This window comes from Eucalyptus grandis, chromosome 7 (assembly GCF_016545825.1).
Source record: "Eucalyptus grandis isolate ANBG69807.140 chromosome 7, ASM1654582v1, whole genome shotgun sequence".
Classification (NCBI taxonomy): Eukaryota; Viridiplantae; Streptophyta; class Magnoliopsida; order Myrtales; family Myrtaceae; genus Eucalyptus; species Eucalyptus grandis.
In genome coordinates, this window is record NC_052618.1 from 54,829,288 (window position 1) to 54,846,991 (window position 17,704).

General features: G+C 41.6%; 3 protein-coding genes across 4 annotated transcripts; 2 read left to right on the forward strand and 1 right to left on the reverse strand.

Annotated features, from left to right (window-relative positions):
* The first annotated feature begins 570 nt into the window (after window positions 1–570).
* On the forward strand, window positions 571–2,713 carry LOC104454264 (60S ribosomal protein L23a). Its single transcript, XM_010069062.3, has 4 exons — window positions 571–659; window positions 970–1,027; window positions 1,712–2,078; window positions 2,423–2,713. Exons 2-4 carry the CDS (start codon window positions 1,012–1,014, stop codon window positions 2,505–2,507), a joined length of 468 nt encoding a protein of 155 aa, XP_010067364.1. The 5' UTR covers window positions 571–659; window positions 970–1,011; the 3' UTR covers window positions 2,508–2,713.
* Window positions 2,714–3,715: 1,002 nt separating this feature from the next.
* On the reverse strand, window positions 3,716–6,836 carry LOC104454267 (psbP-like protein 1, chloroplastic). The gene is made up of 8 exons (XM_010069064.3): window positions 6,665–6,836; window positions 6,449–6,560; window positions 5,762–5,833; window positions 5,520–5,602; window positions 5,291–5,413; window positions 5,078–5,149; window positions 4,185–4,281; window positions 3,716–4,072 (listed from the first exon to the last, which is right to left on the reverse strand). Exons 1-8 carry the CDS (start codon window positions 6,725–6,727, stop codon window positions 3,954–3,956), a joined length of 741 nt encoding a protein of 246 aa, XP_010067366.1. The 5' UTR covers window positions 6,728–6,836; the 3' UTR covers window positions 3,716–3,953.
* Window positions 6,837–10,002: 3,166 nt separating this feature from the next.
* LOC104454268 (ABC transporter B family member 20) lies at window positions 10,003–17,703 on the forward strand. 2 transcript variants are annotated; one of them, XM_010069065.2, is made up of 11 exons: window positions 10,003–10,753; window positions 11,474–11,528; window positions 11,621–11,796; window positions 11,891–12,091; window positions 12,866–13,125; window positions 13,200–13,510; window positions 13,630–13,850; window positions 13,968–14,308; window positions 14,388–15,181; window positions 15,375–15,616; window positions 16,056–17,703. In XM_010069065.2, the coding sequence occupies exons 1-11, from the start codon at window positions 10,361–10,363 to the stop codon at window positions 17,283–17,285; spliced, it is 4,224 nt and encodes a 1,407-aa protein (XP_010067367.2). In that variant the 5' UTR covers window positions 10,003–10,360; the 3' UTR covers window positions 17,286–17,703. The 2 variants fall into 2 exon arrangements, with proteins under 2 accessions (XP_010067367.2, XP_010067368.2); XM_010069066.2 differs by lacking the exon at window positions 10,003–10,753 and having other exon boundaries at window positions 11,472–11,528; window positions 11,623–11,796.
* Window position 17,704: the final 1 nt, after the last annotated feature.

Sequence of the window (17,704 nt, forward strand, 5' to 3'; positions counted from 1 at the left end):
TCATGAGGATATTATCACTAGAAATGGTCGCATATGCTATTTTATGTTAAAAAATTTGCTCTCAATTGAGAGTTCGCTGACTATAGATGGGCAAAAAGATATTTCTCCTAATCCAAAGTTATTATCACTCACGAAAATAATTAGTTATTAATTACCACTCGCTTTTTCCATGTGAAAGATGTATTGACCATAATGAAGAGTACGTACTTATTATTGGTATACACTTGATAAATTATTATTTTTTTTTATTAAAAGTAATCATGGGCCCGACAGTCTGCTATGCCTAGTTAGAACCGCTCGATCTAAAGCTCGAAATAGGCACACTCGGACGGGCAGTTCCTTTTTAAGCCCAAAATACCCTCGTTAGCTGTCTCAGTCATGGTTTATTTTTATGGAGAAAATTTATTGACTTTTTAAGTTGCGCAAAATCTTTTTGACATTCCAAAACCGTCCTTCTCCACATCCTGGGCCGATACAAATCGTGGCCTGGGGATTGCTTCGGCCTGGGCCTTGGAAGCCACGGCCCATATAAAAGCCCAGAAACGAGGCCCAAATTGTCAGTATGCGCCGTATAAAGGGAGGTTTTCATCTCCTCCGCCGAGAAACCCTAGGGGACACTGGAAGCCGCCGGTGCTGTCTGCGCGAAACTCAACCCCGAGGTCCGTCTCTCTTTCGCATCTTCATCGTTCTTCGTCTCTGCTCGTTTCCTTCCCTTGCCAATCGAATCTTTGTGCCGTGCTTGTCGACGGACGTTTCTGTTCGGTGCACTTGCGAAAACAGCTTGGGGAAGTATTGAGTTCTGGCGTGGCAAACGATTCTGTCGCTCATGCCATGAAGCCATCGTAGATTTGGCCTCATGCTTTTCCGCTTTGTTGATTGGTGGTCTCGCGTGTGTTTAATTGCTTGAATTACGGTTGGTTTATCGTGGTCGAGGCTTACGATGCTTGTTTTCATGTGCGGATTCTCCAGGTTGTTTCAGCTTTGCTTAGGTAGGATTTCGTCGACGCGGAAATGGCTCCCGCTAAAGGTGAGGTTTTGCATCCGTTGGCACTTTGTCCTTTGAAATGCGTTTTAGTAATACTTACACGGGGAGATATATTGTGCTCCTAGATATGTGACGTACGGTAATGGTTCGTTTTGATAAGGCGTGTGATGATATCGTTTCTGGGAATTTTTAGTGTTTGTATTGGTAGTATTAAAGAAGAAAATAGCTGTAGTGTTTCCAGTCCTAAGGATTTATTGTTCCGTCGTATTGCTATATAGATACCCGGAGGGGATGAGGCTGGACTATGATCAGATCAGAAGCTTAAAAGCATTTCACTCTGGGTCGATTTTGTCTTAATTATGATCAGTAGGCCTATCTTAATCTGAGTGCTTCATTGTGTCGAATAAAAAAGATGCTCTGCCATCATGTTGTCCTAAAATTTATGATGGCTGATGCTCTATCTATGCATGCCTTGTGATTTACATACATAGGGAACCTAGATTAGCAGGATTGGCCTTTTCTTAAAATGAAGTTGAGTATCAATCTTCATTGACAGATTGTATTTAAGTGTGAAAGTCGTGTTTTCTAATTGGCAGTTTGTGCATAATATTTGGTTGGCAAATTAGTAAACACTGAGAATACTAAGTTGCTGCTTATGGGAACTTTCTATCTATGTGTTTGGCTTGAATCCCCTTTATTACCTCTTATTTATTTTTCTGTATCCAGCCGACCCTACGAAAAAGGCCGACCCTAAGGCCCAGGCACTGAAGGCCGCTAAGGCTGTCAAATCAGGTGCGGCAACCTTCAAAAAGAAGGCTAAGAAGATCAGGACATCCGTCACATTTCATCGTCCGAGGACATTGAAGAAGGAAAGAAATCCGAAGTATCCCAGAATCAGTGCACCCCCAAGGAATAAGTTGGATCATTATCAAATTCTGAAGTATCCACTTACTACTGAATCTGCAATGAAGAAGATTGAGGACAATAACACGCTAGTCTTCATTGTTGACATTCGTGCTGACAAGAAAAAGATCAAAGATGCCGTCAAGAAGATGTATGAAATTCAGACCAAAAAAGTCAACACGTTGATCAGGTAATTTTCGTCATCTTGAACTCTCTGTGGCAGCTTACGGTTGCTGAGTAGTTTGCGTGGTTCGGTGCTGGCAAATAGAAGAGTATATAAAATGCTGTCTGTTTTATTGACAATTATGATGGGATGGAAGATAAGTTTCTTATTCAGGATGGATGCATTAGAGTTTTGAATTGAATAGTTCAAGACAGTCAGCTGAATGCTGTGTAATTGGTGACCTGATGATAGTTCAAGCTGGATGAATCTGTTGGTACACTGGGAGTTCTAGTCTAGCTGTCTACTGATGAATATTAACTGCCTTGACTTTTATGGATCGAGTCTGAGTGACTTTACTTTGCCTTATGCAGGCCTGATGGGACTAAGAAGGCATATGTTAGGTTGACGCCAGATTATGATGCTTTGGATGTTGCCAACAAGATTGGAATTATCTAAAGCTAGAAAATGCCAGATGTTCGGCGAGTGGAATATTTTCTGTTTGTAGCTTCCATAGATTTCTCGAGAGTTTTGAGTTGGCTTGCAGTATACTCATTTCTCGTTTTCCCTCTAATAGATGTGCACTTTGAATTGAGTTGTTTCAATCTCTATTCTCCAACTGATGCTTACTATGAATGGTCAGAAAAGGTTTTGGTACTTTCGCATTTACCATAGCATTTATTCTCTGGTTGCTCTCCATTGAGTCGACATTCTCACTCTTTTAAGGACCAGAGGAGCGGTGTGCCCTGTAATAGTTGAGCCAGAGGAGCGTTTTTAAAATCAGTTGAACCTGGAAAATCCCAACCTTTCTGGAAGCCAGCCCCTGTGCTTTGATTGCACTGGACGGTCCAGTGCGGTTTCCAAAATAATGCTCTCTAGTTGCTTATTAGTTAATTCTTAGTCTCATCAATACCCAAAATGCTAGTTTCGACTCCTGTTGTCTAGTGGGTTGAAGCTAGTCTTGCTGCAAATGTGCATTCCAATCCTTAGTGTTATCTTTTTCTCCAATGAAAGTGATTGAATGGTTAAAGCTGAATGTTGGAGCTGAGACTTTGAGTTAAATGAAGACGATAAAATTTGCTTCTTGTGATTTTTCTGAGATTTCGACAGGTCCTACATTTTAAGAGTTGGAGTTCTGCACGATCCCCATCTGGCGAAAGAAATTCATTTTTGAGACAGCCCTCCAATCATCTCGTGATGGATTCGCGGCTTGGAAAATACGTCTATTGTACACAAGTCCAGTTCTCTAATTCAAGATGTAATGCGTGTGACAGACAGAACTCTGCGGTTTTCTTTTGGTGGATGCAATAAGCATTTTTATGGTGAAGCCAAATATAAAATAACAAATCAACGAATATCGAAGTTATCATAATCACATATTTGCGATGCCCATAGAAATCTCTGTAGTTGTTGACGTTACCAAAGTTATGTACAATTGCATTTTGTGCTGCTCCTGTCCGGGAGGGCAGTACTACAGCGTCCTCTCTCTCTCTCTCTCTCTCTCTCTCTCTCTCAACAGGTTTGCAAAAGCAGAATTATCGAAGTGAGCAGTAACTTGTGAGCCCCTGTCAAGTGAAGGTGGCTGCTTTTACTTAAATCTTATTTAAAGATGTTAGGCGAATTTTGTCCAAAAAAAGAAAAAAAAAAGTGGATCAGCGGATGGCCTCTTCAAATCAAGAATCTTTTATACAGATATTTAAGCAGCACCAGTACCATCTCGTTCTCTGAATGAAAATTATACAAATATATCAAATTTTTATAAACCAAATGAAGCTTTTCCTCTTACAAAAAATGATTCAGTCCGATAACAGTGATGGCGGCCATTAACCTTGCACAACTCAAGAAAGGGATAATTGTTCTTGTTAATCAGAACTGGTTTGCTTGCCCTTAATGGTTATCCAAAAACTAGGCAGCTCCGTCATATACAGTGAAAATTTTGAAGGAATCGACTACCGTTTCTAATTTATCTTTCATCTTCCCCCACCTCCTCTCGTTTGCCCCAGTTGTCAAGGTATAGAACTTACCTGCCATTCCACAGAACCAACTCTCAAAAAATTGAGCACCCATTCATATGAAAAGAAACTGAAGCACACATCTTTTGAGGGAATATGTAAGGGTGGCAGATCAGTGTCATACCATTGCCAATAGAAATGGTACTGAGAGCATGGCGAGTATAGTTTGGAGCTTTAGCAACGAACTCGAACGTGTAGTATGCCTTCCCATCAACATCATGCTGTTATATGAACAGGAGAAAACTGATCAGATCTGTCAAGAAGCAATAATAGCAGCATTTGTCATTATATCAAATACAGGACAGATTAGAACCCACAATGCACCAATGCAGCCAACAGCATCATCTGTTTTCCTACCATAACTTCAGCTCTAAAAGCTTAGAATCTTGGAATAGTAAAACATACAAGAAAGGTATATTTCCTAACAAGAACGTTTTTATGCGCCAAACAGCTGTATGCTGATGGTTTGCAAGTTAATAATGGAACTTCCAAGTGCTGCATGAGGCAACATTTATGTGTTGGAAAGCCATAGGATCTTGATGTGGTCTGTAATAGCTTAGTTTGTCTTGGTAAGCATTCTTTCATCCTCGGTCAAATGTACAGTGACCGATCATATTACATTTTGGAGGTGTCACGGCAAGAGTCTAAGGCTTTCCCAGGAAGGCAGCTTACTTGGTACCTCGAAATTCCAAATACCTTATCGATGTTAGCCCCACTTTCATGAGAATTACCATTACCAAAACTGCACAGATCCACATTTATTGGTCTATATCTCGAAACGGTGATCTGATATGTCTAAAAGTGATACAAAATTGTTCAGAACAAGAAGAAACCGCGGTTGTAAACAAAAAGAACATTGAATGCACATTACTGGATAAGTGGCAACACCATGCCACTGCCAGAAAGAGCAAAAAAAGTCATACATCCACTTTTCTAAAAGGTAGGACATATATCACACAATCTGTCGGATGTGTGTCTAAAAGTATGATTACATTAGAGTGAACTGATAAAATCTACCTCCTTTGCAGCGATGAGTTTTGTCTTTTGAGAAGGAGGGGCCAAAACCTTTTGTATCAGAGTTTCTGCAACCTGTGATAGTTAAACATAAGACAGTCCAACATCTAACTAAGAAACAGACAAATCTTGCAAGAGCCAGGAACCTAACGGTGTTACACAGCAGCATAGTCTTTATGGAAATGTCAAGGATGGAAACATAGAACAGCATTTCACCTGTTCAGGTGGACCTAAATCCCGTATATCCTCTTTGTTCGTGGGGATCAAATTGACACTGACACTTTCTAGGGGCTCAATGACATCTTTAAACACCTTATCTTGACCTTCAATTACCACTTCCTGGGCAACAACACTAAATCAATCAAGATAACTTAAAGGGGAAACGAGAAACAGAGAAGCCTTGCATTACACTCCTATGGAAAAAGAGAAAGCGATTCAGGCATACCTGCCATCCAAATGGATACAGAAATGAGTAACCATCCTTTTTGTCCGTTACAGGCAGAAATCCCTTTTTACTTTCTGCAGCAACTGAACCATATTAGGTATCAGCCATTAGTACTAAAAAGCTACTGCCTGTATAAAAGCAGGTGCTACTATTAAGGCTTCTTGAAATTCTTAGATTTCAAATAACCCCTTATAAATTGCTTGTGGAAAATCAAACTATTCTGAACGGAATCTCGTTCTTACATGAGACAGAATTTTGGTTAACTGCCACAATTCCTGGAACGGCGACTCCGAGAGCCAGCAGTTGACGCCTTCCTGTTTGGTATGTAAAAGGAAAGGAGAACATAAATATAACCGATAGAAAATGCCATTGAAACTACTTGCAAATCGATGGAGCCACATCAATCACAGGAATCCAACAATAAGCAAAGAAAACGGGCAACCTGCCAAATGCCCTGTGCCCAAGTCAACAGTAACTTTGCCCGGCGTTCATGAGCAAAGAAGGCGTCACACGGCACTACGCCCCTAAATTATAGACCCGTCAACATCTCATAGTCCCTATCAGGGACTCCTAAGCCAAACCCATTCACTATCACAATCTACAGAACATCAACTCGTTTAGAAAAACACCAGGAGCTGGAGTCAATTTCCCGGCAAATGCATCCATCTAAGGTATGGACTACCGAGAGAGTCACATTATTGCGTTCTCCAGAGCGACAACAGTGCCTAATACAAATACACAAACGCCTTACGATCCTCCGACCGCGTAATCTTTCGCGACACGGTTCGCACGCGAAACTGGACACGTCCCTCAAATTACAATGTACATGACGGAAGCGCGACAAGCACAGACCGCGATGGCGAGGGCTCGAGCAATCAAAGGATGGAGTCAGAAAAACACCGCGAGAGGAAGCAAACTCCAAACCTTACCGAGGGAAGGCGAAGTCGAAGGTGAGGAAGCTACTTGCTCGGCTCTGACAACGCACGGCGCGGCCGCGCTTCTCCTGCAGCAGGGCAGCGTGCCGTGCCTCTGCGACGCCAGCTAACAACAACAACACCAACAACAACAGCGCAGAATCCACTCCATTATCCCAATCAAAAGACCAGCAAATGCAGGGAGAAGAGAGAGAGAGAGAGAGAGAGAACCTGAGGAAGAGAGCTGGGAGGAAAAGAGCGGTGGACCGAGGGGTAGTTCTGCAACGACGCCATTTCGGGTGAACGAATGGAAGAAGAAGGAGAAGAAGAAGAAGAGCCGTCGCTGCTGGTTCAGTCGGTATCAGTGTTTTTTGTGGCGGAGGATCTTATCCTTTCTTCTTCCTTTGCCCTCTCTCTCTCTCTCCTCTCTTCGGCTTCACAAAACTCATGCGCGCCTATTCGTCTGCTGACGTCATGGACTCTTATCGCCGAGGAGCAGTCATTTAAGATTTCTTTTTTCTTTTTCTTTTTCCAAGAGTTTACGGCAAGAATTAGCTTACCTTTACGATTTTGCCCTCACTCTCGCTCGCTTTTCGCGCGAACGCACACCACGAGCGGACCCTCCACCTCCGGTTTGCGGGTCAGCGGTTCAACCAATTGAACCGCCCGGTTGATAAATATTTACAATTTACATCTAAACATTGAATCCCTTAGTAACCTAATTCGGTTTGCAAGGTAGTAGTGTCCATTCTAGGGACTCAGGGGTTTGACTAGTCGATGCGCTTCAAGAGAACAAACCTCGTTTGGTGTAATTTTTACATGGGGATTTGAGCCCCCAAAAACTCCTAAAGAAATTATAAGATATTTGGTAGGTGTTTTTGGAACCCCATAGACCAAATGTCAATGTTTGGAAGGCCAAAAAGGCCTCTTACTTTGGGCTTTTAATATTTTGGGAATATAAGTCCACATTCACTATTTATCTTCCACAATTTGCACCAAGAAGCTATCAGAGGCCAACAATAATGTTGCTTGAGGGGTCATGAACGTCCTCAGCAACCATTGCCTAAGGTTGCCCTAACCTCAAGTGGCTCAGTTGGGTCACATGATCTAGGGTGTCGTTTGAGGTTAAGTGACCTCAACAGAGATTTTTTTAGCGATTAAGCTCTAGTGAATTTAATTTTGACTATTTTAAAAAAAAAACAAAAGCCCTTTGTGAATGGAAATTTTATCAAACAATATTTAAATCAAAGTTATTTTCCAATGTTAAAATATATCAAGCACCATAACATTTCGGAAAACTCTTTTAATCCAAAAATAGTTGTTTTTTTTCAAAGGCATTTCTTCAACGCTGAACCACATGGGCGAGGGTTAGAGATGTGGGCTTGATAAGGAGGGAGACAAGTTACAGTTAGAGGGCAGACAGCAACGTGCATCGACACGAAAACAGGAGACGATGTGGACAGTCGCGCATGGTGCTATGTCTAAAAGAACATCGCCATCGTGAAGAACAAGTCAAGGCTGAAGGCCGACTGAGATTGCAGGTGGGAGAGAGGGAGAGATTGAGGAAGAATTAAGGATTCGGGTTTTTTGTGCAAAATTATTTGTTGTGTGGTTGTGGCGCAAGTGTACGGTGCAAAGCACCAATAAATGGACAACCCTCTATTGACTGAATATTGCAAGATTACTTTTGCATTGTCCAATTAATTAAAAAAATGGACAGTAAGTACGTAAATTTTCGATTTTTGCTTGCTTGGATTCATCCTGATATTGTTATGTTCTCTCACCAAAACTTTGCACAATCGTTCCTTTCAATATATATTCACAAAATTTAATTTCAGAGCATTGCATTACGCACTCTTTTTTCTTTTTTGCATGTTTGAAACAATTGATGGCTTTTTCTGCTTTTTGGAAACTGCCCAAGAGATTCTCATTGAGAAACAATTAATGGGCACGTCCAGTCTACTAAGCCCTTATAAATATAAATCTTTTGGTTCAATTTAACCCGTTTCAACCGTAGTTCACTGTCAAACCTAACATAATGCCCGCTTCTAATAAATTTATGAATGAGATAATCTTAGGTCCAATTGAACTTTATAAGTAAATGCCCACTATTAGATTCATCCAAATTAGTCTTTGGCCCCGTTGGCTCTAGAGGGATCCGCATCACAATTTCAACCTTTTATTTCCGGTGTCCGTCGAACACGATTCGATCATACATTCACTTCATTTATAAAAGCGATCTTTCATCTCTAGTCTCCATTCCTCAATCCTCATATATAAACATGCACACTGTCTTCGTCATTGGACTCCAAAAATATCATATCCTGACCTCGTTACATTCCCCTTCGTCCTTTCATTCTATTTTCGTTTCCTTTCCCTTCTCGCATACCAATCCTGCTGGAAAATCATTAAGAGAAAAATTCCATTCGATGCTTCACGTCGTCTCGTGTCCTTCGTCCATCACAAGAGAACGGCGTCGTTTGGAAACTCGCAGCATCTGACGAGGAAATTAACGTGAGCTTTCCTTAGTTTCCTTTTATTTATTTATTTATTTAATTTTGGGGGGGCCAAAGCAGGTTTTCTTAGTTGGCCCTCGTGTAGCTACAGATATCATCATCATTATAAAATGGAGCATTAGAGAAAAAGATGCGAGTTGCCACCTTTGTGAACGTGTGAAAGACGCACAGGGCAAATGCTCTGGCAAGAACAAGAAGAAAGAGAGCACGCCACGCCCAATCATGTCTCTACTTTGGCCCCGACCAGGAGCGGAAAAGAGATGAATATATTAAAAATCTTATAACTTATTATAAAAATATAATCAAATTTTATAATTTTCAAAAGTGTGAATAAATTCCAAAACTCATCAAATTGGTCCAATTAAATCATTTCATTATTTGCGTTTTTTTATAAATTTTAGAAGTCAATTTTACTTTTGTGATGAGTTTAAGAACTTGATTACATTTTTTTAGAAAATTTATAACTCAATTATATTTTCATGACAAGTTTTAAGGAATTTCAATACAATATTCTCGTATAAAAGAGACAATTTCGCATTAAAACGATTGGCAATATGGCTATATCAAATGTTTGAAAGTCGCAACCTTGATTTTTAATTTCATTCTTGATCCTGTAGTCGGCTTTTCAGATGACTCCGATATTATTAGATGATTTGACGTGATCGAGACGAGGAAGCTGAGGGTTGTTAGTCGACCGTGGGTTACGGTCTATTTTTGCATTCGACTTTAATTGTCTAGCATACAAAAATGGTATTGTCGGACCACCTAAATTGCTTGTCTCCGAGTGACCTTTTCATGTTAGATGCCAGATTAGTCAACCATTTAATACCGACCACATGCAGCACATCTAAAGAAACCTTAAAAGTAAAATCTGGTCGATAAAAGAATTGAAAAGGAGGTAGTTAAGATGGTCCAATCTCATCATTCACTAGCACGGCCTACTTTACCTAAGTTACCGAGCTGCCCTCCTTTTCGGACCGTAATGACGGAAAGGCCCCCCCTGCATTGAAAGGGGGAAGGAACGGAAAACGCCCCTTGTCACTGTAACAGAAAAGGACTCCTCCTTTAACCAGAAGAAAAAAAAAAGGAGGAAAGATGGCGATTGCCGGCATTTGACCGTTAAGGGAACTCTCTCTCTCTCTCGCTCTCTCCGTCGGACGCCGGCGAATCGACGCCACCGTGCCGTGGATTCGCGGAGCCGGCTCGCCTAGTCGGAATTCCCGTTCGCTTTTCGGCGCACCGGTGGCGAAAGCGCGGGAGGCGGAGATACGCCGGAGATACGCCGGAGAGACGCCGGAGCTCCGTCGCTGTCGCTTCGCCCTGATCGACGCGGAGCTGGAGCCGTTAGCGTCTGCGGGTTCCGATACTCTTCGCCTGGGATAGGGCGGAGCCGGACGGGGTTTCGGCGAAGATGATGATCTCGCGAGGTCTGTTCGGGTGGTCGCCGCCGCACATACAGCCGTTGACGCCGGTGTCGGAGGTGTCGGAGCCGCCGGAGTCCCCGTCTCCGTACATCGACATCAGCGCGGAGGTGTCCGGGGCCGCGCCCGAGCCGCCGGCGGACGACGGGGAGGAGACGGAGGAGGGGGAGGAGATCGAGGAGCCGCCCGCGGCGGTGCCGTTCTCTCGCCTCTTTGCCTGCGCGGACCGTCTCGATTGGGCGCTCATGATCACGGGGTCGCTGGGTGCCGCCGCGCATGGAGCAGCTCTGGTGGTCTACTTGCATTACTTTGCCAAGATTGTGCATGTGTTGCACTTGGGGCCTAAGGCAGACCCCAACGAGACTTTTCACCGGTTTAAAGAGGTAATTCGATGGTTTTTTTAATAAGGGTTCACTCCGTCGAATGCTGCAGAGAGCATAAAGCTGTAGTATACATTGAGTCTACCATTTGTTTTCTGACTTTGATCGGTGGAAATTTTTTGAAGAAGGCAATAGTCGAAACAAATGGGATAGGATGTACTCTTAGTAATGTGGAGGAAGGAATGACATTTGCTTTGGTAGCTTGCCTCCACAGTATTGATTTAGTTTGTAAAAGTGTTTGAGATGGTTCATTAGTTTCCGTTTTATTCCATTTGAAGGAACATAGTGATTTTAAATGGGGAAGATATATACAGCCAGTTCAGGTACTGCTAAGTTTAGTTAAATGGTTAAAAGACTACTTCAGTCATCAATTGTAGCTTCTTTCTCTTCTTGAAGATTGGACAAGGTCAACAGTCGTGTAATCCCCAAATCAATTCATGATCAACCTGGATTTCTCATAATGGCGGGGTTAAATCATTTCTAGAGATGCTCAACACAGATAAAAGTCTCGAACTTGTCCCGAATTATCAAATGTTTTACTCCTTACTGTGGCATGAAGAGATGCTATTAAGTTTGGCTTTTGTATACTTTCTTGATGGTACTTTGCAAAAATTGTAAGCTGACTGTCATTCCTCGGACCTTTCGGTTAGCTCTATGTTTAAATTAAAATTTGTGGATATTAAATTAGCCAATTCAATGAAATGTTATATTTGTTCTCTGCAGCTTGCTTTATCTCTGGTCTACATTGCAGTGGGCGTTCTTTTCGCAGGTTGGATAGGTAAGACCCAGAAAATTCAAAACTTAATTTTGAAAAACCAACCCACTTGTGACCCTTTATATCCGAGTTGGCTGACTTGGTCTTTGTAATAGAGGTTTCTAGCTGGATCCTGACAGGAGAACGACAAACTGCTGTCATTAGGTCAAAGTATGTTGAAGTCTTACTTAACCAGGATATGAGTTTTTTTCACACATACGGAGAAAATGGGGATATTGTGAGTCAGGTGTTAAGTGATGTATTGCTCATTCAATCTGCACTCAGCGAAAAGGTATGTTCATACATTAAGTTTGCATTTTCTTGACTACTACAAGGAGATGTTTGAGCAGATATCTGACATTTGAATGGTATTGCTCCTGATACAGGTTGGCAATTATATTCACAATATGGCTACCTTTTTGTGCGGGCTGGTTATTGGATTTGTGAACTGTTGGCAGATTGCTCTTATAACTTTAGCAACTGGCCCTTTTATTGTAGCTGCTGGAGGAGTGTCGAACATATTTCTTCATAGGCTTGCTGAAAATATTCAAGATGCCTATGCTGAAGCAGCTAGCATTGCTGAACAGGTACTTTTCTTTTCCTCCTGTCTCTTCTCCTCCACCCGAAAATGAAATAGGAAAGCTGAATAAAATGAGGGCTATTCAAGCTGAAAGACACAGAATCAAGGGTTCTTCTGGCTGTGGATTGCTATACATAATTTTTGCCCATTTTTTTCTTATTTGTTTTCTTCGGTTTTTTTTTTTTTTTTTTTAGGGGGGTGTTGTAGATGGATTAATATCAGGCTGTGATTGCCAAAATGGATATCTTGCATGTACATGCAGTCTCCTGTGAGAAAGTTTATGTAGACAATATTTTCTGTGCTACAGTTTGGGCACTAGTTTAACTTTTTTCTGTTGGAAAAAATCCATCTATACTCTTTGTCTAGCTCCAGCAGGGAAATACTCAATTCAATCATGTTAAGAAGGAATGAATAATTTAGGTCTCAGTTTTGTCATCAGGTCATAACATTAAGGACTGATTATCTATGACCAAGAATGACTCCTTTGTTTGCTTCTTAGGGATCTGTGAATTCACGATAGAAGAAAACATCATTTTTAGAACTCATGTGCTGTTCCCTCAAGGGAAACTGATATCTTTCTTAATCGATATCTAGAACTCATTCCTATAGCATTGACGACTGAGGAATCTGCATCAAGATATGACACCACTGTGTGCACAACTATTAGAAATCCCATCAAAATAACTATTTAACTGCGGATGCTGTTTTAAAGTTGTCATACTTCCTTTTAAACATTGGTGGCCGTTCTCATTCTAAGCTACCCATTTCGAAACTGTGGCAGGCAATTTCTTACAGTAGGACCTTGTATGCATTCACTAATGAAACTCTCGCCAAATATTCTTACGCCACATCATTGCAAGCGACCCTGAGTTATGGAATCATGATAAGCCTCGTGCAAGGACTGGGACTTGGATTCACGTATGGCCTCGCAATATGTTCTTGTGCTTTACAACTTTGGGTTGGACAATTTCTGGTTACCCATGGAAAAGCTCATGGTGGCGAAATTATAGCAGCATTATTTGCTATAATCTTAAGTGGCCTGTAAGAACCTCAGTCCCCTTTTCATTCGGTATTATATTACTTTGCTCTTAATGTTGCATCCCATCTTTGTGCAGTGGACTGAATCAAGCTGCAACCAACTTCCACTCCTTTGACCAAGGGCGATATGCTGCTTATAGACTTTTTGATATGATAAGTCGGTCATCCTCTGTTGGTAATAATGATGGAAACACGCTAGTATCTGTTCACGGAAACATCGAGTTTCGCAATGTATATTTCAGCTATCTGTCATGTCCTGAAATTCCTATTCTTAGTGGATTTTACCTCAGTGTGCCTGCTAAGAAAGCCGTGGCACTTGTCGGTAGAAATGGATCTGGGAAAAGCAGCATCATTCCACTGATGGAACGGTTTTATGATCCTACTTTAGGTATGACAGCACATTCTAACTTTCAGTATTCCACCAAATGTTTCCATCAGATTTCCTTAACAACTTTAGCAACTATTTCTGCTTGCAGAGTCCAATTGTTTTCCCAATTTTTGTTGCAGGAGAAGTTCTTCTGGATGGTGTGAATATTAAAAATCTGAAACTAGAATGGTTAAGAAGTCAGATAGGTCTAGTTACCCAGGAACCTGCTTTGCTAAGTCTTAGTATAAGAGATAACATAGCCTACGGACGCAATGCTTCATCGGATGAGATTGAAGAAGCTGCTAAAGTTGCTCATGCACATGCCTTTATTAGTTCACTTGGGAAAGGATATGAAACACAGGTAGAAACTTGATGCACATTCCAAATAGTAGTAGCTTTATTAACTTCATTCCTAGGCTTGTGATCTTCACTTGTATAGTCATTTTGATAGCCTAAAAAGAGCTTTTGGTTGTCTCAGGTAGGTAGAGCTGGGTTAGAATTGACAGAAGAGCAGAAAATTAGGCTTGCTATTGCCAGAGCGGTGCTTCTAAATCCATCAATCCTTCTGCTGGATGAGGTTACAGGCGGACTGGATTTTGAGGCTGAAAAAGCTGTCCAAGAAGTTCTCGATCTTCTCATGTTAGGACGTACGACAATAATTATTGCTCGACGTCTTAGTCTTATAAGAAATGCTGATTATATTGCTGTGATGGAGGAGGGTCAACTTGTTGAAATGGGGACACATGATGAGTTAGTCGCTTTGGATGGACTCTACACGGAACTTCTAAGATGTGAAGAGGCGGCAAAAATTCCTAGGAGGTATAATACGATTGTCACGAGTCTTTCTTAATTACTGTGGTTGATATGAAGTGTGCTGATTACTTGTGAATATATCCAGGATGCCCTTAAGAAATTACAAAGAAACTGCGGTTTTCCAAATTGAAAAAGATTCTTCAGCAAGTCACAGTTTCCAGGAAGCTTCATCTCCCAAAATGATGAAATCACCCTCTCTTCAGAGAGTCCCTGGCATTCGTGGAGTCCAGCCCCAAGATGTCATACATGACCTACAAGAATCACCAAAAACCGGGAGTCCTTCACCAGATCAAACATCTGAAAATGGGATTTTTTCGGATGAGGCAGCTAAGGAACCAATATTTAACGGGCAGGATAGTTTAGAAATGAGACTCCCAGAGTTACCAAAGATTGAGGTTCAGCCTGCACAACGACAAAAATCCAATGGTTCAGACCCCGAGTCCCCTGTTTCACCCCTTTTGACATCTGATCCAAAAAATGAACGCTCTCACTCTCAAACTTTTAGTAGACCCCTTAGTGAGTCTGATGATGTTTCAATAAAAAGTAAGGATGACAATGACAAGCTGACTCAGGAAGCACCATCCTTTTGGAGATTGGCAGAGCTGAGTTTTCCAGAATTGCTTTATGCTGTTTTAGGCAGCATAGGTGCTGCTATTTTTGGTTCTTTTAATCCTCTTCTTGCTTATGTCATTGCTTTGATAGTAGCAGCCTACTATAGACCTAGCGAGGGCCATCACCTGCGGCAAGAGGTTGACAAATGGTGCTTGCTTATCGCTTGCATGGGTGTAGTGACTGTAATTGCCAATTGTCTGCAGCATTTCTATTTTGGTATTATGGGAGAGAAAATGACTGAACGTGTTCGTAGAATGATGTTCTCAGGTGAGTACATTGATGTTCGCCTTTTTTTTCTTTGGTGAAACGCCTTACTTTTTATTTATTTTTTTTGGGTCTATGGGAGTACTTGGTGTCAATTCTACTATGTCGTGGATTAGTTTGGACTTTCGCGGGCTTTTACTAATGAGCAGTTGTTTCAGCACCTCTAAAAATACTTCTTTATTTATCTATATACCAGCAATGTTGCGCAATGAAGTTGGGTGGTTTGATGAAGAGGAGAACAGTGCCGAGACTCTATCAATGCGCTTGGCGAATGATGCTACATTTGTAAGAGCTGCTTTTAGCAATCGCCTCTCGATATTTATACAGGACATTGCTGCTGTGATTGTGGCTGTCCTCATTGGAATGCTTCTCCAATGGCGATTGGCACTTGTGGCTTTAGCAACCCTGCCTGTTCTTATGGTCTCTGCTCTAGCGCAGGTTAGCTTTTATCCTTTATATACCTTTTACACTCTTTGTATGTTTTTCCTAAATGTCTCTAGCAGCTTATAATGTTCTATAGGCACGCTTTAGATAAAAGGACTTATATCTTTTTGCATCTCAGTTTGGTTGTAATTAGAAAAGGTCACAATAGTCATAACAACTCCAGATTTCTGTTCCTCTCTCTCCTTTCTCTATTCCTTTATAGGACTTAAGAGATCACGTCGTTCATTGTTGCTCACACAAGCTGTTATGGACAATGATGTTTTGTGTTATGTAGTGCAACTGCAATGCGATGATTTTGGCTAAGTGGTATTTTTTATGAACCTTCAAATTATTAAGTGATTCTAAGCTGTTTGAGGGACACTTTTCTTTTTTCTGAGAATTCTGTGTACTTTTCTGTCTACGTATTTCATCTGTGGCAAATTATCTGTTGTAGAAACTGTGGCTTGCTGGATTCTCGAGGGGTATCCAGGAGATGCACAGGAAGGCCTCTTTGGTTCTTGAAGATGCTGTTAGGAACATCTATACGGTTGTGTCATTTTGTGCTGGAAACAAGGTGATGGAGCTATACAAAATACAACTACAGAAGATATTCAGGCAGAGTTTTCTCCAAGGAACCGCAATTGGTTTTGCATTCGGTTTCTCACAGTTTCTCCTCTTTGCCTGCAATGCTCTGCTACTCTGGTACGCTGCCTTATCTGTCAAGAATGGTAATATGGATCCGCCGACAGCTCTCAAAGAGTATATTGTATTCTCTTTTGTGACATTTGCATTGGTCGAACCTTTTGGATTGGCTCCATACATACTCAAACGACGGAAATCTCTTGCCTCTGTGTTTAAAATAATAGATCGAGTACCTCAAATTGACCCTGATGATAGCTCTGCGATGAAACCTCCCAATGTTTATGGAACCATTGATCTGAAAAACGTGGACTTCTGTTATCCGACTCGTCCAGAACTGTTGGTACTTAGCAATTTTAGCCTCAAGGTTAACGGGGGACAAACTGTAGCAGTGGTGGGAGTTTCAGGGTCTGGAAAGAGCACCATAATATCTTTGATAGAAAGATTCTATGATCCAGTTGCAGGGCAGGTCTTACTGGATGGGCGAGATCTCAAATCATACAACTTGAGATGGTTGAGGAGCCATCTGGGTCTAGTTCAGCAGGAACCAGTCATCTTCTCAACAACCATAAGGGAAAACATTATTTATGCACGCCACAACGCAAGTGAAGCTGAGATTAAGGAGGCAGCCAGGATAGCCAATGCCCATCATTTCATAAGCAGCTTGCCTCATGGTTATGACACGCACGTGGGAATGAGAGGTGTGGATCTCACCCCAGGACAGAAGCAGCGAATTGCCATTGCTCGTGTTATCTTGAAAAATGCGCCTATATTGCTGTTGGATGAAGCTAGTTCGTCGATTGAGTCCGAGTCAAGCCGTGTGGTCCAGGAGGCACTCGACACCTTGGTGATGGGTAACAAAACTACCATTCTGATAGCCCACAGAGCTGCAACGATGAGGCATGTTGACAACATTGTAGTTCTTAATGGTGGACAGATTGTGGAAGAGGGGACCCACGACACTTTGATGGCCAAAAATGGGTTGTATCTACGCTTGATGCAGCCGCGCTTCGGAAAGGGTTTGCGGCAGCATCGACTTGTCTAGATCTGAATTCAGATGAGTTGCGACTTAGTTTCATTTGTATATTTGAGAGTTCCTCCAGATAGCTAAATTTTCTGGGGATTCCCCAAGAAATTATGAAAGAAATGTTGACACACACCGAGCTTGAGTTGACAAATAGCACGAGGGCAAAAAGAAGTGAATGAAAAGGCTTACTTAGATCACTGTTTATAGAAATCTGTACATCATCGTAGGTAATTACAGTAGTTTTTTGTTTACAGGGTGTTAGATGTAGGAGTTTTGGAGTGCTGTGTGATCGCAGTTGAGGACATGCTTTTGTCTAGGGTAGATGAATATTCTTTTGGATCATTGATTAGTTTGTGTACATGGGTGGAAAAGACTAAGTTTAATCCTGCTCTGATATTCATTTTCTTCCCAATTAAAACACTGGCGTTTGACCAAAG

Bases quoted from the DNA above. Each gene is read 5' to 3' on its own strand.
- LOC104454264 (XM_010069062.3), top strand. The intron at 2,079-2,422 runs GTAATTTTCGTC...TGCCTTATGCAG, and splicing joins AAAGTCAACACGTTGATCAG to GCCTGATGGGACTAAGAAGG.
- LOC104454267 (XM_010069064.3), bottom strand. From the start codon at position 6,727: ATGGCGTCGTTGCAGAACTACCCCTCGGTCCACCGCTCTTTTCCTCCC. The intron at 5,150-5,290 runs GTGAAATGCTGT...TAACTATCACAG, and splicing joins ATTTAGGTCCACCTGAACAG to GTTGCAGAAACTCTGATACA. The intron at 4,282-5,077 runs GTAGATTTTATC...TTCATATAACAG, and splicing joins AACTCATCGCTGCAAAGGAG to CATGATGTTGATGGGAAGGC.
- LOC104454268 (XM_010069065.2), top strand. From the start codon at position 10,361: ATGATGATCTCGCGAGGTCTGTTCGGGTGGTCGCCGCCGCACATACAG. The intron at 13,126-13,199 runs GTAAGAACCTCA...ATCTTTGTGCAG, and splicing joins GCTATAATCTTAAGTGGCCT to TGGACTGAATCAAGCTGCAA. The intron at 13,511-13,629 runs GTATGACAGCAC...TTTTTGTTGCAG, and splicing joins GTTTTATGATCCTACTTTAG to GAGAAGTTCTTCTGGATGGT.